This window comes from Pectinophora gossypiella, chromosome 21 (assembly GCF_024362695.1).
Source record: "Pectinophora gossypiella chromosome 21, ilPecGoss1.1, whole genome shotgun sequence".
Classification (NCBI taxonomy): Eukaryota; Metazoa; Arthropoda; class Insecta; order Lepidoptera; family Gelechiidae; genus Pectinophora; species Pectinophora gossypiella.
The window spans coordinates 6,895,321-6,919,181 of NC_065424.1; the positions used below are offsets into that span (position 1 = coordinate 6,895,321).

General features: G+C 39.9%; 1 protein-coding gene across 2 annotated transcripts in view; it reads right to left on the reverse strand.

Moving 5' to 3' along the window:
- Positions 1-23,861, reverse strand: part of LOC126376553 (protein CBFA2T3) — an 83,283-nt gene that overhangs the window by 3,882 nt on the left and 55,540 nt on the right. Inside the window, exons 3-10 of one of the 2 annotated variants that reach the window (XM_050024025.1) lie at positions 13,343-13,441; positions 12,764-12,927; positions 12,018-12,164; positions 9,332-9,459; positions 2,548-2,729; positions 1,693-1,860; positions 1,082-1,206; positions 421-561 (exon numbers count right to left, since the gene is read on the reverse strand). In XM_050024025.1, coding sequence (XP_049879982.1) covers positions 421-561; positions 1,082-1,206; positions 1,693-1,860; positions 2,548-2,729; positions 9,332-9,459; positions 12,018-12,164; positions 12,764-12,927; positions 13,343-13,441 — 1,154 coding nt within the window. Of the gene's footprint in view, positions 1-420; positions 562-1,081; positions 1,207-1,692; positions 1,873-2,547; positions 2,730-9,331; positions 9,460-12,017; positions 12,165-12,763; positions 12,928-13,342; positions 13,442-23,861 lie in introns of both variants that reach the window. The other variant, XM_050024024.1, reaches the window with a different exon arrangement.

The following is a 23,861-nucleotide window of genomic DNA, read 5'->3' on the forward strand; positions in this document are numbered from 1 at the left end:
TGTACCTCGCTTTTAAATTCCCAATCTGCTTGTTCAACCAGAAAACCAGACCGATCAGTTTGTTTTTTTTGACGTGACTTAATGTAGATTTGCCGCAAATGGCATTAACTAGTTGGCCGGAATGATTGCTTGAAGGACAGTAGAATGTCTTGAATTTCGTTTTTAATGCTTTGGTCCGTGCCTGCAGTCAAACCCATCTGCTTGTTTATAAGGTTCAAGATTCAAGGCAAGGGTGTCTTCAACTTTGGATGGAGTAAGCTTCGTGATATTGTTTCATTGCACTGTTAACTGAAAGCTGATTCTTGAAGTAGTCGACAAGTTGCGCTCTCTAGACAGCCAGGCCTAGACTCGACGAGTTAACTAGGTAGGTAACTAGTTTTCCGGCCAAGTAAGTAAGTAGCTTCTAAATATTTGACTTACGTTCTGCTGGCCGGCGGCGTTAGGGCTGAGGTCTCGCCCCGGAGGGGGGCTGTGTCTCAACTTTCCGCGTTCCACCTCCAGAGCTTTGGACTCCGCAGCGCCGACCGCCCGCTGCAGCTCCAGGAGGGCTTGCCGTTTGACCTGGTGGGGAATGAATAATATAATTATGATTTTTGAGGAACACCAGGCCAAACCAGATCTATTGACTATATTTTGACGTCTAGAGCACGGTTGGGAAAGTTGGCTTGAGATACGAAGTACACACCTTTTCGTGGCCATTATATCGATAGGGTCAAACAGGCCACATTGAAGCAATTCACCCACAAAAGCAATGTTACGATTTGACATTTGTTGAAATTGCGCACTTACTTTTATATGCGTAAATGTCAAATTGCAATATTGCTTTTTTAGATAAATTGCTCCTGGTTGGCGCACCATATCCTTACATCTGGCTGGTGCACCTAGCCTAGTTTGTAATCAGTCTATCGCAGTAGGTACTGTATAATAACCCGTGTGAATACCGATCAAATATTTCACCAAAAGGCGCGGAAACATCTGATAAAATGTTGCCAGATGATATACCATTCACGAAGTAGTCTCGTTGATTCTCAAGTTTCATAATCACGTTAGGGTTAAGTAGTATAATCAGCGTCTTACCGACCTGGTTGACGGCGTCCTCGGCGCGCCTGCGCACTTCAGCCACGCGCTCCTCCGTCTGCCGCACCGCCGCCGCCATGATCTCTGACGCCACGCGCTTTATGTCCGTGCTCTCTGTTGGCTCTACACCTGTGAGCACATGTCAGAATTAAGCAAAACTCTAATAGATTAAGCCTGCGCTCCACGGTTTTCGCTATATCGGTGTAGACAAAATCGCGTGGCGCGCATGCAACTTCCCGCCGCTTAAGTTTGCACGCTGATCGAGAGTATTATTTGTTTACCTACATAAACCATAACTTCACGACTATATAATTAGGGTACTTACATCCATCACAAGATGAACTAAATACCAAACTCACCGAGCTTGACCAACGTGACAAATGGTGAACCTTATCGCAGTCTGTAATGGTCGAAGTCTGGTACCGGGGTTAGAGCGGCGGGTGTTCCGCGTTTTAGAAGCAAGCTGGTGTATCACAGGACCTACTATTACTGATGTAAGTAAGTAGTCGTTATATGAGCCATGACAGGGGCGTTTGGCGGCTCATTAATGACCCTGACACCAAAGTAACCCACACGCAGAAGACAGGACCACAGTGAAGAAAGAAGGCGACTCACCCCTCTGCTGCAGTATAGCGAGTGCTCGCTTAGTCTTCTCCACCATACTGAGAATACAGTTCAGCATGGTGTTAATGTTCTTCCATTCATCATCGCTCTTCAGCAGCCCTCCAGGCGCGGGCAGCCGCGGCTCGGAGAAGGAGGCGTTCATTGAGGACACGTCGCGCACTGAGATCCCTCCTGAGGAAGGTAACCGTGTAGGATTCGGAAGGACCCAGGGCCTTATTTTTGAGTCGTTCGCCTTCAACTCGCGTGCGAAAATATATACCTGTCTCATCTTGCCGATGACAAGTTCTCATGTGCTACATGAAATGGGTATAAAGGGTGTAAGTGACATCGTAACGAAAACTTTGAGGGACGATTCAGACTATGATTCTGAGTTGATATCAAGTGGAATTTTCCATCGCAAAAGTATGGAACGGAAAATAAACTAAAATTTTATGAATTTTCGACAGGTATTTTTTTAATTATTTTCAATTCTATACTTTTGCGATGAAAAATTCCACTTGATATCAACTCATAATCATAGTCTGAATCATCCGCCTCAGTATTCTTTATGGTGTCACTAAAACCCATACCTACTTGTATGGCTATCTGTATGTACTTGCAAGGAGGTGTAAGTGACATCGTAACGAATACTGAGAGGGATGATTCAGCTTATTATTCTGAGTTAATATCAAGTGGAATTTTTCATCGCAAAAGTATAGAATTGAAAATAATTAAAAAACTGAAAAAGTAATGAATTTTGCGACGGAAAATTCCACTTGATATTAACTCAGAATCATGGTCTGAATCATCCCCATTAGTATTCTTTACGAGGTCACTAACACCCTGTATAAAAGTAGCAATACTCACCGTCTCGCCTCTCAAAGGGCGGCTCCGGCGGCGGGTGATAGCCGTGGTACTGCGGGTAGTCGAAGAGACTGGCGTTGCTAGGCAACGGGTAGAGGAAGGGTGAGGGGTTCCACAGACTGGGCCGCTTCGGGTGTGGTGGGTACTCCTCGTGGGAGCCGTTCGTTTGGGGACTGTCGTAGAACCTGGGGCAAAAAGAACATTATTGGTCATTATCATTCTCCTGTCCTTATCTCACTCTATGTCGGGTCGCCACAACATTTCTTCTCTCTCTCTGTCCGTACTTGTCTCTGTCTGTTCGTCTCTCTCTCTCTCTCTCTCTCTATCTGTGTGTGTGTGTGTGTGTGTGTGTGTGTGTGTGTGTGTGTGTGTGTCCGTGTTGTGTCTGTGTGTATTTATATTGTTAAAATATAGTATGATAAACATAAATTGTATCACTGTCTAATACGTAATTAAGTATGTTGTCCTCTCTACCAGTTGCAGTGCCCTTACCGGGTCCACGTTGATACAATTTTACTTCTGTATTTTTATAACACCACAATATGTACGAACATATGAATGATCGCAATAAAACATTTCTATTTATTCTCAGTACTCAAATATCCTTCTCTACACATTCACATTTTCTTGGGTCGTCCCCTACCTCTATAACCATCCACATTGTAATAAATTCAATAAAACGGCATTTGCATTTTTATCAATCATATTTTGACATGACATAAAACCATAAGTAATACATAGATATACCAGGGTCTCCCCCCTAAATCTTGTAGTTAGCTACTATTGGTTGTTACTGAGGTCTGCAGCATCTGGTCGACGTGCCTCTTGCAGGTCTCACCATCATCCGTTCTCACCAGGCCAATCATATTTCAATGGCAATCATATTTTGACATGAGATAAAACCAAAAGTAAAAACATAGATATACCACACACTTTCATACCCATTTTCCTCGTAATGAGCCTTTCATCCCTCCTTAACACATGCCCATATCACACTAACCTGTTAAAAAGATCATTAATAGTATTATTACACATTTGTGTGTATGTAACCACAGAATAGAAGAAAGAGTTTGGAAAGGCCCTAACGCGCATTTTGTATGAGAACCGCTGTCGCCGGTTTAACCCCACTCTCTTTTACTACTACTCCTGCAAACAGATAACTACAAATGCTTCTCAAATTCTCATAGTCACTTTACTGGCAATGGTGCTAATTCCTGTACTTAAATACCATCTAATTTTATTTTAAGTTATATCTGTCATTTTCTTATCCGCCGAAAAGGAAAGGGGCGAGTAATCGACAAGCATAAATTTTATGAAACACACGTCAATTTTAAGCACAAATCTAAAATAACCGTCTAAAAATTTTACATTGGCCAATAAACCGACAGTATTAAGTTGACAGCACACGTCAAACGGTTTGCATACACCGAGATACCTTTTAATTCGCCCGGGTTATTCATTAATTTACTCATTCTTCCTAAAATTAAGAGCTGTCAATCATCCGTCCCTTTCCTTTTCGGCGGGTGACAGGTATAACTTAAAATAAAATTAGGAGGTGTCTGCAGGAATCGGGGCCAATGTATATTTATGTATGATAGGTTGCATTGCAAACATTACTTTTCGTAAGATACTGCATGCAAAAGTATTTTTATGATAAATAGCTGATTATACTAAGGTTTTTAGCGTTCCTGTGATAAGGATTCTGTACCGGGGTGAGAGCCCTAAGCGCTCCCTATTTGTCCGGCCAAGTAGTTGATGCGGTAAAAACCGTCTCGTCAAAAAATAAATACTCTAAGTTTACAAGTAAATTCTGCATAATTCCATGCAATTCCTTTTAGTATTGTTCTCGTAGTAATAAAGGTGGTATTCCACAAATCACGCGTCTGCCCGCCCCGTTATAGATCAGTGGCACAGAGGCGTGGACAACAAAGCCTTCGATTGGCGAAACTCCATTAGATGGTGTGTGGTGCAAGCGATGAGCCGCGGTTTTGGCTAATATTTTATTCGGTTCAGCTGTAAACAGGCCTAAGCAGGTCTGCATTAACTTTTCCTGGCTTCAAAATAATTAAAAATAGCTAAGCAATCTAAATATATTAGCAATCTAATTATATTAGTTATTAAAAACAATCTAAATATATAAAAGGAGAAACTGACTGACTGAGACTGATTGACATATCAACGCACAGCCTAAACGGCTAAACGTAGGCACTTGAAATTTGGATGGGACGTAGCTTAGGTACCGTAGAGGTGCACTAAGAAAGGAATTCCCGAAATTCCCACGGGAACGGGAATTAGCGGGAAAATCCTTTTGTATGAGAAATAGTTCTCTTTTATAACACGCCACGCGGACGAAGTCGCGGGCAAAAGCTAGTTTTAAATATACCTAACTCACGCTGGTGGGGAGCAGAGAGTTGCCGTTCTATACGTAGTATTATTTCTTATTCTATGCCATTACACCAACGGGTCCTTCCTGTCCATGCGAAATTAGATTTAAGTTCGATCTTTCGTTTTTTTTTTTCGACCGCACTGGTGCCATCTATTTGGAATATCGAGCACTAATATTACTTACACCGATAAGTCTACAGGTACAGTCATATAATGTACCCACTTTAGGACTCCGTCGCACTAACATATTCGACATTTAGTGAGACTTACAGTTCAATTTGTCAAAAAAGTTAATGTGACATGGCACCAAAGTGTACACATATTAATGCTCGTGACCGTACATGTAAATTTATCATAAAGATGACACCTTAGCTATTTTTAAACTATTTTTTAAACCCGTACTTAGGGAAAGTGTTCAACCTATCCGCTGAATCTTATCGATTTCACCGCTATATTTATTTCAAGTTGTGCATTGTCCTTGCCTCTATTGTTCTGTTCGCAAAAGTTAAGCAAGTTTTGTTAACCTGCTATCGAAGTCATCTTTTATTCCATTATCAAACTTTACACAACAGAAAACTCACTATGAACATAAAGGGAATAAATAATACGCAGAATTTATTGATTTACAAGCTTCCGCCCTCGACAATGTCCGCATGGACTTCGTCGTCTTTCATCCCTTAGGGAGCGATATCCGGGATAAAAATTGTCTCATGTTCTTCCCTAGTTCTCAAGCTATCTCCACACCAAATTTCATCTTAATCGGTCCAGCAGATTAAGCGTGAAAAGGACAAACAGACATTTTTTCGTATTTCTATTATTGCTTCGTTGTATGCCTAATCTTTATTGCACAATCACACAAGAAAGAACAACAATACAAGTAAGACAGAAGAAGTACAATAAACTGCCTTATTGCTATATAGCAATTTCTTCCAGGCAACTATAGTGACTAATAGGTTTCTTCCACTCTTATCAAAGTCTTTAATAACTATTATAGTGACAAGTTTTGTCTGGTCCTCCTTTATCATAAGGAAGAGCGGCGGCAAGATATCTTTTAACTACTTGTAGATCTGCCTACCCCAGATTGCGGTCTTTAATCATACTAAACATAAATACCATCAATAACTCACAGACAACTCGCCTGCTACACAAAACTTACAATAGAAGGCATAACAATTAAAATTAATCAAACGCCTGCGAGTTTACTACTAGCAATTAGTGCGAACAATCACAAGTTTGATTGCTAACTAATTGCTGTGACTAAACAAGCAGGCGTTAGTTTAATGCCTGCTGCAGTGCCAACGACATGTGTTGCTAAGTTCACAACTAACGGTTTACATGGGAGTTTTAATTCATTGGAGGCTATCGTTTTGTATTAAGTAAGTAAACACACAGGTTGGTAAAACATTCAAGTTTCATAAAATTGTAAGAATAATATAGTTTTTCCAGAAAAGTTCAATTCGTTCTGTCTCCGTGATCTAATGGAAACTTCAAAATCACAAACAATTTCTACTTTATCGTTTTAACTGTTCAATGTCTGTTTTCTAAAGCAACATATTGTTCTGTTTCGAACAGATCATGGGTGAGTCCCACAGAGAACGGGTTTACATACATACGATCGCGCCTATTTCCCATAGGGGTAGGCAAAGACTACGCAATTCCACTAACTAAGATCCTAATTTGATTTTCTCTTGACAAATTACTGTATCCAATCCACTGCAAATTCTACGTCCAAGATAAAAGGATAAGTTTAATTAAGTAATTGCGAACCATAAACATTATAAGTTACCAATTATTATTCAGCTATTCAGTTTTAATAAAAGCACAACTCGACCAATATAAATAACGAAAACTAAAGTGAAAATATTTCAAACCATCTGCTACGGCGTCGTATAATTTAGCTTGGAACATTTTATTATTCGTACACATGGAACGCATTAAAAATAGTTGCTAGAAACCTATCGGCGACAGATGCCGCTCCTATTACCGTAGCGCCTGCTAACTTAACGCGAGCAAAGTTCAAATCGCGATAATTGCTACCACCGGGCCAACAGGCGCTGTGAATCATTACGGTTAAATACGTACTTTAACGATTTCTCTAGAGTTATTCATAATTACAGCACAAGTACAGATTTTTATTATAAAACTTTTTGTTTTTTTGAATACCTGGTAAACATCAATTTCATGTTATATCCACTTTACAAGCAACTTGTTACTGTTTCAGCTTTCTAGATGAAACATAAACAGCTAACGAATAAAATTATATTTATCTAATGAATAAATTGTAACGGTTTACTCGTAGGTAAAACAATCGAGATTTACAGCTGCTTTGGAGTCCTAAGATATGACGAACATGGTAACAGGTGAACAGCCCGTTGTGTGAATAAAATGGTCGTATGTCATAAGTTACGATTTCCCCAGTGTGAATTTTGCCAAATCCGGCGAGGATGCAGTTTGGCGCCTATCCCGCGTGTCCTAGCAATTTAGGAGCGTCATATTTTCACGCATGCGGATCTAACGAATGGCGACCGGAATTTAAAGCGCGATCACGCTGCCAAATGGACCAATAATAATAATTCAGAGCTAAACAGGGCCCGATCATGCGGTTCTCTGTTAGCCTATTACAGCATCGTAAACAAAACCCGTTCGTTTTTATTGATTCACACGCGATCACCATGCGATTGTGCTGACGCCTAGATAAATGTTGATAGCAATTACGCTTGTACATGTCCGATGTGACTTTAATTTTAATGGTATGAAAATATAAAGCAGTCTGTACAAACATTTTTGCAAAATCTAACAGAATGTAAAGTCAATCAAAGTTGTATTTTATTCCAACGCGTTAAAAGCTTCGATATAAAAAATACTTACAAAGCGCCTGCCAATAACGCAAAAGAAAAATCAACAGGAAAGTCAAAATCGATTGCTATATTTTCTCAGCAGGCGCCAGACTAATATCGGAATTTGCAATTACACGCGCAATCCTCGAGCACATCAAAGGCTGACCACAAAAAGTCCTCAAACCGAGTGCGTGTGACAGGCGGGGGGCGCGCGGGGAGGGACAAATTACCTGTCGTCGCCAGTTGCCTGTGCCGACGGGTATTGATAGAGTGTGCTCCTGATTTTTGGCAAATGGGTTTTGAAGAACGTGTCTTTTACCCTTCCAGAGATGAGTGGTCTGACGCGCCTGTATGAGGTATACGGGAAGTTTTTCATTAGTGGCAATTGCTATGATTTTTTTGGTAGGCGTTTATAATTTTTATTATTATTATGAATTAGGCCTTTTCAATTCAGGTGACATACTTTTTTACATCAGATAGTCGAATATTGTAAAAAATAGAACAAGTAAGTAGTTTGGGTAAATCTGTATACTAATATTATAAAGAGGAAAGATTTGTATTTTTCTTTGTATTGAATAAACTCGAAAACCTTCACAAGTAACAGAAAATAAAAGAGGATAAATTTTGTATACTATGATTGTATAATAATTTTGTATTATTTAGAAGATATGAATGCGTGGGATTAACTGTCTAAGAACTGATATTAGGCAGCTAAATTACTCAATTGTATAAAAATATTTTATGTTTTTATTTTTTTTTTAAAAAGAACGTCTAGGGCCCCGCGCCGAGGCTTTTCCCCGGCTATACAAGTTATGAGAAGCTGCAGTAGTTTTAGGCGGATGAGACGCTCGTTATGTAAAAATTGACGATTCAAAGTTTAACTATGTTACCTACTGAATAAAGATATTTTTTTTAATTTGAATATAAGTAATAATTATTATTATGGATTCATTTAACGTAATTTAAGTACAGAAATGTAATAATGTTGAGCCTTTTAACGAATTGGTTAAAATATGGTTTATGAGGAGCTCGGTGGCGCTGTGGTTAACGCGCTCGGTCTGCGATTGTTGAAGTTAAGCAACTTTCGCAAAGGCCGGTCATAGGATGGGTGACCACAAAAAAAAAAGTTTTCATCTCGAGCTCCTCCGTGCTTAGGAAGGCACGTTAAGCCGTTGGTCCCGGCTGCATTAGCAGTCGTTAATAACCATCAATCCGCACTGGGCCCGCGTGATGGTTTAAGGTCCGATCTCCCTATCCATCCATAGGGAAGGCCCGTGCCCCAGCAGTGGGGACGTTAATGGGCTGATGATGATGATGATGGTTTTATGTATAAATAAATAAAAAAAATGATTCCTTTAGTGCTCCAATTTTGTCCGCGCTAATTTGTATCTACAAATACTTATACGCTTTTCTCTCGTGTAGGTTGTGAGGTCATTGACCGACGTCATCAATCCTGGTGTCAGGGTTACTATTTACTTAAGTAAGTAAAATCGTCCACATTCATCAATCGTTTCATACACGCACAACATTAAACACACGTCAAATTGAACTGAGTAGGTACTCACGGATCACTGGCTCGCCTCTTGGCACCGGGCTGGTCTCCAGTATTGGGCTGGGCTGCAAAAATGTCGCCACCGTCGCCTCCTGACTCCAGGACCAGATGCTCGTGACACCTGATGTACTGGATCGGGGTCTGAGGGGGAGAGTTGAGAGGTTATGAACGTAACGTTATCATAGAATAAATAATACTTTTATTTTGCACTGTCTATGCCGCTACACTTTTTATTCAATTCATTTCCTGCACCTAAAGGTTGCCTCGAAAAGATTGCTACCTTAGCAATAAGGCCGCCTGTTGTACTACCAATCTAATTATAATACCTAATGTATTTTTTTAGGAGCTCGGTAAACGCGCTCGGTCTGCGATTGTCCGGTCATAGGATGGGTGACCACAAAAAAAAGTTTTCATATCGAGCTCCGTGCTTCGGAAGGCACGTTAAGCCGTTGGTCTCGGCTGCATTAGCAGTCGTTAATAACCACCAATCCGTACTGGGCCCGCATGATGGCTTAAGGCTCGATCTCCCTATCCATCCATAGGGAAGGCCCGTGCCCCAGCAGTGGGGACTTAATGGTGTGGTGATGATGTGATGATGTATTGTATTGTATTATAATACTAATCCGTCCCGCACCAATTCGTAGCGGGCGCGGACCTCAAAAGGCATTTGTAAAAATAATTGTTGCTTAATATTTCAATCAATCAATCAATCAATCATTTGAATCAGATTACGGTATAGAATTATGTTGCTACCTATATTGCTTCTCTTTCATCACTAATTTAAGAGCCACGCTCTTGTCTTTTACTGCTTCTCTTTATTATGATCAAAATAATTATGAGTGGAAGATGTGTTGTGCCTGGGTGTAATAACAAGGGTCTATATTTATACCCAAAAACAAAGATACGATAGATGGAATTAGAAGGTTAAACGAAGGTAACTCTGTATAACGCCATTTATATATTTTTTGGTGAATGTAACCTGGAAAGTGCCTACTTTGGTACTGTGAGTGTGTTTTGTTTTGATTGGCTTTTGTTTTGACTGTTTTCATGTTTCTTTCCGTTTTTTTTATTTATTTATTTACTTAATTAAACATTGAGTATACAGTTTTGACGCATAGCATCGCTTAAACCAGGAATGGTGTGTGTTCGCCGGCGTAAGGGTGCCTTTTCACCAGAGATGTGCTATAGTCGTAAGAACGAATGTCCTTTTAAAATCCAAACCCCATTGTTTAACTATTGTGTCTGGAAATCTCGGCTTTCCGAGGTTATGAAGCTATGCTGCGAAGATGTATAAGTTGCGCTGCGAAACTATGTGACCCTTTCCACCAATACTAAGCTATGTAGCTGTGGGAAGAAGACGCGCTGCGAAGATGCGCCTCCGCAAGGTAGCTGTGCTACGAGCTATGCTACGTATCGATAGTATATAGTAAACGATGGCATGTCTACTTTCAGCGAAAAACGCGGGCATATTGTAGGTACAGTCATGGGCAACATAATGTACCCACTTTAGGACTCTGTCGCACTAACATATTTGACATTTAGTGAGACTTACAGTTCAATTTGTCAAAAAAGTTAATGTGACATGGTACCAAAGTGTATACATAATTAATGCTCGTGACCGTACTCTGCTCGGAACATAGCTAAAGTACGCATCCATAGCACGCATCCATAGCACGCATCCATAACACGCATCCATAAGACGCATCCATAGCACGCATCCATAGCACGCATCCATAACACGCATCCATAGCACGCATCCATAACACGCATCCATAGCACACATCTATAGCACGCATCCTTCCATATAAAAAACATATCTTAGTTGAGTCCGTTTCCACCGGTGCTATGCTATGTGCACCAATGAATATGATTGGTGGATATCAAACGCATCCGTAGCATCGTAGCATAGAAACATCTCTGGGAAGGCACCCTAAGGCTGCTTTTCCACCAGAGCTGTGCGAGTAAGTGTCGTATGAGGATGTGCAGCTATGCTGTGGAAATGTGTAGGGGTTTCCACCAGAGCTGTGCGAGGTAAATGTTTCGAACGATGCGATGAAGTGTAGCCGAGCTGTCAAAATGCGCAAATAGGCGATCCTTCGCACACATTTCTCGCTTGTTTTGTGTGTAGAATGACCTCGCTTCGCTAAACCCCTTTCCACCAGAGCTGAGCTGAGCGAGGCTAGGAAAATGAAGTGACTCTATTGGTGGATATTTTCTTCGCACACCGCTTAGCTACCTCGCACAACTCTGGTGGAAAAGCAGCCTTAGGTAGGTACTAGTGATGTGCCGGATCGTTAAAAATGTATATCCGCGGATACGGATCTGAATACGGATATTTAGTGTAAAGATCCACGGATACGGATACGGATCTTTATTTTCTTACAAAAAAAGATTAAAGTTTTAGTTATTTCATTGTTATAAAAGTGATATTTTATCTATGTATCTACCTAAATGTTTGCAATATAAAGGTGCCAAATATTTGATTTTAAGAAATAAAAACAATCCGAATGGAATTTTATAGTTTTTTATTTAATAATTCTACTTAATCACCTGAAAAAGATCCGTAAAAGATCCGTGTGAAAAGTAACGGACACGGATACGGATACGGATTTTTCTTTTATCTCGGATATCCGCGGATACGGATACGGATACGGATACGGATATTCGGAACATCACTAGTAGGTACCTATACAACCAACCTGTTTAGCCCTACGTGCTCTAGCGTGTAGATCACGCTGTGCTAGCGGTAACAGGGCGCGCAGGAACCCTGGTACTGAAGCCCGTAGCGGGTAGTTAGTGCTCTCCTGAACACCTGTCTGGAACTCCTCGATGTTTAGCGTGCCAGCCTGAAGGAAACAAATGTGTTAGAGAACAGCTGTTCACGACATACCTTTTATAATCTGTGCCTACTACGTATATATAAGTACTCTATGTACATACATTCCATTCGTCCTTTTCAACAGTGGGGACGTTAATTGGCTGATGATGGTGATATCCTGTCCAGTATAATAACGCTTTCAGGATATTGTTGAGGTTGCCGCGATATTGCAGCGCCTCTGGTATGTTCGCTGAGGCACACAAAGATGGTTTTGCAGCGATCATGCGGAAACGTGGTGCGTCGCTTCTCACGCTTACTCGAGCCAGCCCCAACAGTATCCTGAAGACGTTATGTGATAGGTAGGACTCCCCCCCTTCTAAAAAGGTGGATGGAGCTTCACACTTTATAAGTTTGTTTTTATGATCGCCCGAATAATGTCTTACTAACACTAGTTTATAAGTCGTTTGTATATTGTATACTGTCTGTTTGTATACTGTCCGAAAACTATTTTTATTTATTTAATTATATTTTTTTTTTCAAGCTTATTTACCAAAACGAAACGGTATAAATACAGAATGCCAATAAACAAATACAAATGGAGATTACTAGTAAGTGCATTATACTTACAACAAGATTATGAATAAGCTGCCGCACTCGCTCGCCGGAATCGGCGCCGACGTCGCCGGCGAAGTGGTGCAGCGCGGACAAGAACCTGCGCAGGCGCTGCAGCGCGGGCGCAGCGCGGGAGCCTTCTGCTAGTGGGGGGGAGAGCGACTCCGTTGATGACAGAGCTAAGGGAGAAATACTTGCAATTATACTCAATTCTCAATAATTTTATTGCCATTACATAATGTAGATACAGTTAAAAGGCCACATTGAAGCAATTCATCTAAAAAGCAATTTTGTTATTTGACATTTGTCGACATTGGGCACTTATCTACTTTTATATCCGCATAATATATGTCAAATTGAAGAATGTGTGGGAGGGTAAGTTCATCTTGCGATGAATGTACCTCTGACTACCCCAATTGGAATATTGAAGAAAAGTTTATGAGAATTGGTAGAAATTGGTTTTATGGATAATATTAATCGGGAGAGGAAAATAAAAAATCGAGTTCGTCGTTTACTCAATGGTTCACAAAATGTGCGCTAGATGGCGCTGTCCGTGACATATATAATAGTTACGTTATAAAAATAATTTGTTACCTGTGGTTCCGTTATTCTGCGGGCTGGGGGGTCCTGGGGTGGGGGACGTGCGACTCTCCTCCTGGTCGGGAGACCGCCGGTCCTTGCCTGCTGTGGTGGCTGCAACAACACAACCTCATGTTAATATTCATCTATACACATCTACACACATGTCTTGTCCGGTAAAGAATCTATCAAAATCAAATTCATTCTATGTAACATAGGTAATTACTTACTATCAAAGATATTTGTTCTTATTTAAATTATTAATTAACTTTTTAATTCGTTGTCTTGCAAATGTTGACACTGCAAATGTTGTGTTATTTTGATTTATTGTTGTTTGTTTTTTTGTTATGTCATATGTGATATAAGCTGTTTGTATACCTACCTCATTATATCCCTAGCGTTCATCCGTTTTTCACAGGGTCCGCTTACCTAACCTGCAGATTTGACACGGCTTTTTACAGAAGCGACTGCCTGTCTGACCTTCCAACCCGCGAAGGGAAAACCAGCCCAACACAGGTTAAGCCACATACCTCTGAAAATGCATTTCTCGGGAATATGAGTTTCCTCACGATGTTTTCCTGCACCGCTGAGCACGTGATAATCATTTATGAGCCAAGCATGAATTCGAAAACAAATTCGACAATCATTGGTTTAGGCCTGTGCTGGATTCGAAACGGAGACCTCGAAGTGAAAGGCAAGCGTTCTACCAACTGGGTGTCCACGGCTACTGACGGCTGTAGAGTTACTGCGCTGTACGTAGGTATTATTATTCATTGAGTACCTATTTTAAGCATGCACTATTGAAATAAGCAACTAACTGTATGTGTTCATTATTCCCCACTTATTCCCAGTCGAGTAAAGAATAATAGAACAGAAGCCCTTCAAGACCTGTTTCACAACGAAGGCTCAATAATTTATTCACAAACTGTCACGTTAAAGCCCACTTTCCTTCGCGTTACTGTGAACACATTGCGACTCCCACGCTCGTTACAAATTCATTCTAATACCATGTTTACTTTCGTGATTTATCGGTTATAGTTCACTGTCGTTGATCGAAACTACGGTCTTTTATTTTTACGAGTGCGGGCGATTTGAAACCATTGGGTAGTTTCCTAGGTCAAAGATAAATTATGAAATTCTGGTTACTAAATAAAGACAAATCTAAAACTGCCGAAAAACATTTTCTTTTTCTAATTTGTAGATGTACGGTAAGCTGCTAGACCAATCAGTTTTTTTGCAAAGTAATAAATTAACTGGTTGCACTTTAGACCTCCTGGTTACATGTCGTTTCTGTAAAAGACCAAAACACCTACAAAAACATAAATTTTATAATTATGAAAACCCACACGATAAGAAGATATGTCCTCGCATCTCCGCTGGCCTCCTAGCCCGCGCTATGTACACGATGACCGGCGGCGCGTGTCGGCGCATACATTCTCTGTTTACGTTCTACAACGCGCAAATTTACGCCCTGCGATGTTCGATTATGAAGTAACGCGCGCTGTAGAACAAGCGTGAAATATAACTATGGTTGTGGCTGTTTGTACTTTTTATTGGGCTTCAAAGTTCACTTGCACTAACCATCATCTTTCTAGCGTTATCATGTTTTCACAGGGAAGATTTGACAGGTCCGGTTTTTTACAGAAGTGACTGCCTGTGTGACCTTCCAACCCGCGAAGGAAAAACCAGCCCCACACAAGTTAGGTCACACACCTCCGAAAGGCCACGTGACAATCATTTATGATACAAACTTGAATTCGAAAAACGATTTCGAAAATAATAGGTATAGGCCTGCGCTGGATTTGAACCTCCGATTCAATGACTTCACTTGCTATGAGTTATTAATTTATCTTATGTCCAGTTTTCACTAACACAGTTGGCTCGATCATTATAGACGGCGACACGGCTCATGTATCACGTTGGTCTAACAGAAATCTCTGTGAGGTGGGTACTTACTTCATCTTGCGATGGATGTACCTCTGACCCCTCCGGACACTAGGATCCCATGACTTCGCTCCCATGGGATCCAAAAATAATTTTTTCGCCTCTTGGCTCCCATGGTATCCTCAGATACCATGACTCCTCTCCCATGGGATCCAAAAATATTTTTTTCGCCTCTTGGCTCCCATGGTAGTCATGGGATCCTAGTGTCCGGAGAGTCAAATCCCATGATCCCGCTCCCATGGGACCGTAGGTATGTACTCATTACACTTTCACAACAACGCGTAGGTAATTTGTTATGAGAATTGTCATATCTTGTCACATAGTGGCCAGTGCTAATAAGGAAAATATTAAATGACTAAGCAGGCCACATTGAAGTTTATATAGGAGCAAAGAGGATTATAAAAATTCGTATTAGATTCCATGGGAGCCAAGAAGAAAACAAAATTATCTGAGGATACCATGGGAGCCAAGAGGCGAAAAAATTATTTTTGGATCCCATGGGAGCGAAGTCATGGGATCCTAGTGTCCGGAGGGCCTCTGACTACCTTTATTGTGATCCTCGGATGTTTATGTTACCAAAACAAAACCGTCTCAAAATAACAAAACACGATCACACGATTGTTTGTGTATTTCTGTTTTTGTTTTTTTGACGTGACTTATTGTAGATTTGCCGCAGATGGCTTTAACTACTTAGCCGGACAAATGGGGAGCGCTGAAGGCTCTCACCCGGTACAACGTTTAAGACAACAGGCCTGAGAGTGCCCAGTTGGGCGCGAACCTCGGCTCAGAGCGTCGTCTGGGAGGAAAAAAATATTTGAAAAATATAATCGACACTAGTGTGTTGATAGCGATAAACGCTGATTGAGGGAAGCGACCACGCCGGTGGGGTCTAAGTTGTCCATAATAATAAATAAATAAATAACAGATAGACAGACAGATCCACCCAGTAGGTATTGCATGGACACCATCAAGAACACGTGGCTGTTCCCAAGCTCCAATATTCATGGTGTTTGCTATAAGGTGGTCATCGGTTAGAGGGGCGGAGCTGCCACACAGACACTACACTTTATTTATAATTTTATTTTAGACTTCCGCCATAGAACGGTTGCTTGAGGGAAAGCCTGTACGCAGCAGTGAGACGTATATAGACTAACGTGCCTTCCGAAGCACGGATCATCTTACTTTCGGACAATCAGGTGATCAGCCTGTAACGTCCTAACCAAACTAAGGATTACAAAGTGATTTTTGTAATTCGTCCCCACCGGGATTCGAACCCGGGACCTCCGGATCGCGAGCACAACGCTCAACCAGAGGCCGTTACCTCTCTTCTATTCCGTGGTTCAGTCAGTCATTTCATTTCACCTTCATTAATAATACAACTGACCACCTAGATACCATTTGCAATATGATTACCTGTCGTGATCAGTGTGATAGCAGTAATTTCATAGGGAAACATTTTAAATTGCCTGCTTCAATAGGGTTGAAATGACCACCACCTTCAGAATTAGTCAGAGCCTATTATTCTTTGATGTGACATATTGTAGCAGCGTGATAGAGTATACTCTATACCCCCTCCGGTTGATTGAGGGGGATGTAATTATGCTATATACAGACCTATCTACTGGATACAGGAATGATGCTATGTTGTTACTCACCCCATTAGACATCACAGCCGTGGGCTTATGCATGTATGTATGAGACAGGGGCCTCTGGCACTCCATTATCACAACATTTTTGGCGGCAGCAAGTGCAGGCGGTGTTCACAGAATGAAACGTCAAACGCAGCGGGCTAAGTGCCGGTAGGGATGTACCGTTATATTATCGATATTAAGCTAGTCTTCAATACACTATACGACTATGGAATTCGTATGCAACAGCACACTGACATATTTGAAAAAATGATCAAATGACGGAATTATTATTATGTTTTTTTTTTACTTCATAAATAAAATAAGTACTTAAATAGAAAAATAATCTGTGTTTATTTAATAATCAGAATCTTTAGCCTAGGACGCTAACCATTTAGTTTTTCGTTCTATATTTTATACGCCACGTTTACCTACGTTTTTTTTTTATATTTAGTAAGTAACAGAAATAAAACAGACAATGGCCCCGATTCCTGCAGACACCACCTAATTTTATTTTAGGTTATATCCGTCATTTTCGTATCCGTCGAAAAGGAAAGGGACGGATGATTCACAGCTCTTAATTTTAGGAAGAATGAGTAAATTAATGTGTCGGGTTATTGACTGACGTAAAATTTTTAGACGGTTGGTTTAGATTTGTGCTTAAAATTGACGTGTGTTCCATAAATTTTATGCTTGTCGATTACCCGTCCCTTTCCTTTTCGGCGGATAAGAAAAGGACAGATATAACTTAAAATAAAATTAGATGGTATTTACAGGAATTAGCACCAATGAGATTAAGTATGAGATTAAGCGGCTAAGGGAGCAAGGTGGCGACTCCCGGTCCGGGCATTACTTAGCGCAGCATATTGCCCTTCGCCATCCAACGGGGCAACGCTGCGAGCGTGATGGGCACATTCGGTCGAGAGGTGATAAAAGGGAGCATCTTTAATTGAGCTTTTTAATTTAGTTTTAGTAGTATAGTTTTAATTACTTATTTGTAATCTTAATGCCTAAAGTAAGTTATTTTAAGTAATGTACTTAGATGTTAATATATGTATACCTATATAATTAAAAAAAGACAATAAGAAATAACATATCTACAAAAATAATTTAGTGAGTAAATTTGTATAATACATTAATCAGTTATTGTTATCTAACTATCTGAAGCAAATCTGCAAAGGCTCGTTAGAAAAATATAAGATAAAAAATATAAATATAATTAAAGATAAGGAATAAAATCCTAGACTGTCTCTAAGTAAGCACTTAACTACTTCACTTCGGATTGATAGAAAAAGAGATATCATTTATTTTAAAGCTACGCCACACACAATAACAATACAAAAACATCACGACTGCAAACTTAGACAAAATGTCAATAAATATCAATATCTATCAAGTCGAACTAAGTACACATACTAGTGACTCTTCATGACTGTAACTCTAGTACATAAGCTTGTCATCATCATCATCATCATCAGCCCATTAACGTCCCAACTGCTGGGGCACGGGCCTTCCCTATGGATGGATAGGGAGATCGGGCCTTAAACCATCACGCGGGCCCAGTGCGGATTGATGGTTATTACTTATTAACGACTGCTAATGCAGCCGGGACCAACGGCTTAACGTGCCTACATAAGTTTGTATGATAATAAAATATCGATAATGTCGACATCGACACGTGCACATCACTAGCAGTGCGGCCGCAGGGCGACAAGTGTCGCGCACACGCGGCTGTCGACAAAAACACAAGAGAGTATGCTCGGCCATACTGGGTGGTGTAGAGAGCAGAGTATCGATGTACACAAATGTATATGCACCTACATATAGCTACATAAACAACCTAACCAAAACTTGTGCCGCATTAGACAATTTAAATTAGGTACCACATCAAAGTAGGTAAATTTAACAAATAAGGTAACTACGTCCATCGCAAGATGATCTAAGTACTTACACATAACACACCACCTCTGTTAGACCAACGTGATAAGTGGTTACAAATAGGTAACTACGACCATTATAAAGTTGCTAGGTGAGTACGCCCCTAATCGTTTAAATGTGACTGTTCGAACTCAGGACTTGCACCAATGAGTTATTAATTATAATTTGTTGATTGTAATTTTAATTCTAATTTTAACATCGATATTTTTTATTTTTACCGACTTCAAAAAAGGAGAGGTTCTCAATTCGAATATTTTTTTATATTTGTTCGGGGATAACTTCGTCGTGTATGAACCGATTTGGATAATTCTTTTTTTGTTTTTATTTGAATTTTAATTTTGTTTTTAATCCTGAAGCATGTATTTAATTTTGTATGTCGATATATGGACCCTGTGAAGTATGAAATAAAGAACATATTATTATTAATATTAATTTATCTTAAGTGCAGTTTTCACTGACGCTGTTGGCTCGATCATTATATACGGCGATACGGCTCACCTATCACATTGGTCTAACAGAAAGCTCGGTGAGGTTTAGGTACGGTCACGAGCATTAATATGTATACACTTTGGTACCATGTCACATTAACTTTTTTGACAAATTGAACTGTAAGTCTCACTAAATGTCAAATATGTTAGTGCGACAGAGTCCTAAAGTGGGTACATTATATTGCTCATGACTGTACTTAGTTGATCTTGCGATGGATGACTTACCACTGACTATCTAATTGGGATAAAGTCGTGAGTTTGTGTTTTTTTATTTCCAATAACAATTCAATTTAGATACATTATGTTTTAAAGAAATAGAAATAAATATTTTACTGATAAAATGAAATGGCTCAGCTTGTGGTAAGGCAAGCTACTTATTTTTTTTTAAATTTTCATTCCTGAGAAGGAGATAACTTACAAAGAAAGCAGATTAATAATTTTGATGTTTGGATATCTTTACTTATACCTCTAGATTAAGGATGTAAGCGCGTCTCAATAATAACCCTGACACCAGGGGCCTGTTTAATAAAACTTACAATTGTAAATTACAATGACAAGTTGATGTACATTGCGGAGTGTGTGATCACGAATATTTTGCAGTTTCATATTAGCTACGTAATGTACATCAAATTGTCGTTGTAATTTACAATTGTAAGTTTTATTAAACAGGCCCCAGGGTTGATGAGGTTGGTTCCAACTCATAACCACTATAAGAAGAAGAAGCGCGTCCACGATTTTACCTTCATTTTACCTTAAAATTAAATCAGAATGCTTTATTTTCTTATACCATGGAACCAAGTGTAGCTTTCATGTTGTTTTCTATCCCTGTTCACCCCGATACTCCAGGGCAATACATCAGCAATCTTGCTGAGCGCACTTGACGTCACAGTCAAGAGCCACACATCACGTCCTCACTGGTTGATTACCCGGGTCTGCTCGCCTCCGCGATTTAAGAACGGACAATACAGGGTGTTAGTGATACCGTAACGAAAACTTTTGGGCACGATTCTGAGTTGATATCTAGTGGAATTTTTCACCGCAAAATTCATGTTTTTTTTTAAATTACGACGAAAAATTCCAATTGCTATTAACTCAGAAACATCAGATGAATCTTCTCCATAAGTATTTGGTACTAATATTGTCTAATAAGGAATATTTGAGTAATAAAAATGATCCCGATCTCGATAGTCGCGATCTATGACTTAACTGACGTCGAATGCAAGAAAGTAGTCTAGATCTACTTTTAAAGCTGTCAAAGTAAGATAAAAATTTCGTTTAGTCCGCTATAATCGGCACCTTTACTCTACCCTTGCCCAACGCATCCTTTCCAAAATCAATTTATCTTTCTACAAGCCTATAGATCTGACCGCTACTCGGGAGCCATTTTCCAATAACCAATGACAGCGTGGAACTTGTCAAGTGCTTGGTGCAGACCCTCTGATGTATGGGGATCAGCCCCGCTGCGTGGGATTTGATGTCGCGCACGATGCGACATATATCGGGGGTTCTACCGATCCCCGCAGCGAACGCCGTCGTTCGTTATTCGAAGAGATATTAATGACGTCGCCCGCTTTGAGTATGCGTAACTCATGTCGCAGGGGTGGCTGCAGTCGCGATCATTTTGTTGAATGCATTGTGAGACTAAGCATTTGGAATTGTTGTAGATTTGCCTTGTTGGCAACAATGATAGCAAACCTACTTGTACTCTAGATATAGTATGAGTATGACCGAAAGACTAATGAGATTCGTTGTCTTGTAAATGTCGACATTGCAAATATTGTGTGCTATAATTGGTTTGGGTATGCATTTAAGATAACTGTCCAATTCTTGATGTTAACTTTTATTTTATTTAAGTAAGTATTGTTGTTTGTTTTTTGAAGCGACTGCCTGTCTGACCTTCCAACCCGCGAAGGGGAGAAACCAGCCTAATACAGGTTAGGTCACATATCTCCGAAACGAATTTCTCGGGAAAGTGGGTTTCTTCACGATTTTTTCCTTCACAGCTGAGCACGTGATAATAATTTATGAGAACAAATTCTAAAGTCATTGGTTTAGTACTGGGATTTGAACCTGCGACCTCATAGTGAGTCCCTACCTGTTATGAATAAATACATATTTTTAAAACCGGTTCAGAATATGGAAATTAATTCAAACATTTTCCGTCCCTATCTTCAACGATAGGCACATCAAATTCAAATTCAAATTCAAAAATATCTTTATTCAGTAGGTAACATAGTTACACTTTGAATCGTCAATTTTTACATAACGAACGTCTCATCCGCCTAAAACTACTGCAGCTTCTCACCACCTGTATAGCCGGGGAAAAGAAGCTGCAAGAAAAACCTCGGCACAGGGCCCTAGACGTTCTTTTTAAAAAAAATAAAAATAAACATAAAATATTGATATACAATTGAGTAATTTAGCTGCCTAATATCAGTTCTCAGACAGTTAATCCCATGCATTCATATCTTCTAAATAATCACTAACTTTATAATAACCTTTTTTGTAAAGTTTTTGTTTAACTACTTTCTTAAAGCAGTTGAAAGGCAAATTCTGAATGTCAATGGGAATCTTATTGTAAAAACGTATACATTGCCCCTTAAAAGATTTAGTAATCTTATGTAATCGACTGACTTGTAAAGCAAGTTTATTTTTATTCCGGGTATTAACAATGTGCCGATCGCTATTTTTTGCAAATAATCCTATATGTTTTTTTACATATATTAAGTTTTCAAAGATATATTGTGATGCCATAGTTAAAATATTAATTTCTTTAAATTTATTTCTAAGTGACATCTTGGGTCCCAATTTGTAAATCGCCCGAATGGCCCGCTTTTGCAGAACAAAAATGCTGTTCACATCTGCAGCATGACCCCACAGCAAGATGCCGTACGACATTAGACTGTGGAAGTAGGCAAAATAAACTAATCGCGCGGTTTCTACATCGGTTATTAAACGAATTTTTTTGACCGCGAATGCTGCTGAGCTGAGCCTTTTGGACAACCTATCAATATGAGGACTCCATTGCAACTTAGCGTCCAAAGTAATTCCCAAAAATACAGCAGTATCCGTGAGGTCCAATTCCTTATTTTTTACAATAATAGAATCGAGCGGCCTACTAACATTCGATAACGTAAAATAAACATATTTTGTTTTATTTTCATTAAGTAGCAGGTTGTTTACAGTAAACCAATCCACTACCTCTGAAATGGCGTTGTTTACATCGTCAAAGGAATCTTGTCGTCTCTTTACTTTAAAAACATAAATTACTCACCACTAAACCCAATAACAACTAAGTACACTGTGAGCTTCCTGTTACAAACTCCAGTAATCCCACCTCTCTCCACTGGCGTCAGTTATTTTATCTGTGGGCCGACGCAGGTGTCCTACCGGACCGTATGATAACGACGGGCCACGAGGACAGCGACGGAAGTTGTATTTATGTCACCGATTGAGAAAACTTCGATAGCGCGTTTCAGGACCCTTGCTTGTAGCGCTAAGTATTTCTCTAGTATTTAGCCGCAATAAATAATTGAAAAAATCTTATTATGTGATCTTATATGACCAGCAGTGGATCGACGTGGTGGAGTATTCTTATCCCCTCCGGTTGATTGGGTGGAGGTTTATGCCCAGGAGTGCGGTGGGACATATACCCGTACATACATATTATAATTACATATATGTATGTATGTGTATATAACAAACGAATTAAGAAACAAACATGGCGGCGCGAGGCATATGCCGTTCAACCAATCAGCGCGCGAGGTGCGTTCCGTTTCACAATTTGACGGTTTCACTTCGATAAATTATAATCTACCGAAAAAATTTAATAATGCGTTAAATTGTAAGCAATATGTTACGATTCATAATCTTTCGACAGTTCACAATCCCGCGAGATAGATTATAAACATAACATAAACTGCCTATACACGTCCCACTGCTGGGCACAGGCCTCCCCTCAATCAACCGGAGGGGGTATTCCGTGCTTCGGCGGGCACGTTAAGCCGTTGGTCCCGGCTATTAGCCGTAAAAACATCTCCACCAACCCGCAGTGGAGCAGCGTGGTGGAGTATGCTCCATACCCCCTCCGGTTGATAGATTATAATCTAACATTATTTACAATTTTACTGTGACATATACTTATTTCGTTTTTTCACGGTACCTCTGACTTATATTAGGTTTTGTCTTTTATTGGCATGATTTATTATAGATTTGCCGCAAATGGCATCAACTACTTGACCGTACAAATGGGGGGCGTTGAGGGCTCTCACCCGGTATAGTCTACATAATATATTTTAAAACCAAAAGAATAAAACCGTACAGTGACATGACTGTCACTTTAAAGATCGCAACGCCTTAAAACGCAGGCTAAAAATAAACCAGGTTTAAAATGAAAAACCGCGCCACGAAAGAAGACAACGGATTTTAATGCAACTGTGTAGTGCACATTAAATTTGTTTTATATTATGGCAACACCGCAATTTAATCTTCCTGCTACCCTTTGAACATCATGACGATGGGGTTAGCTTTTTCCAC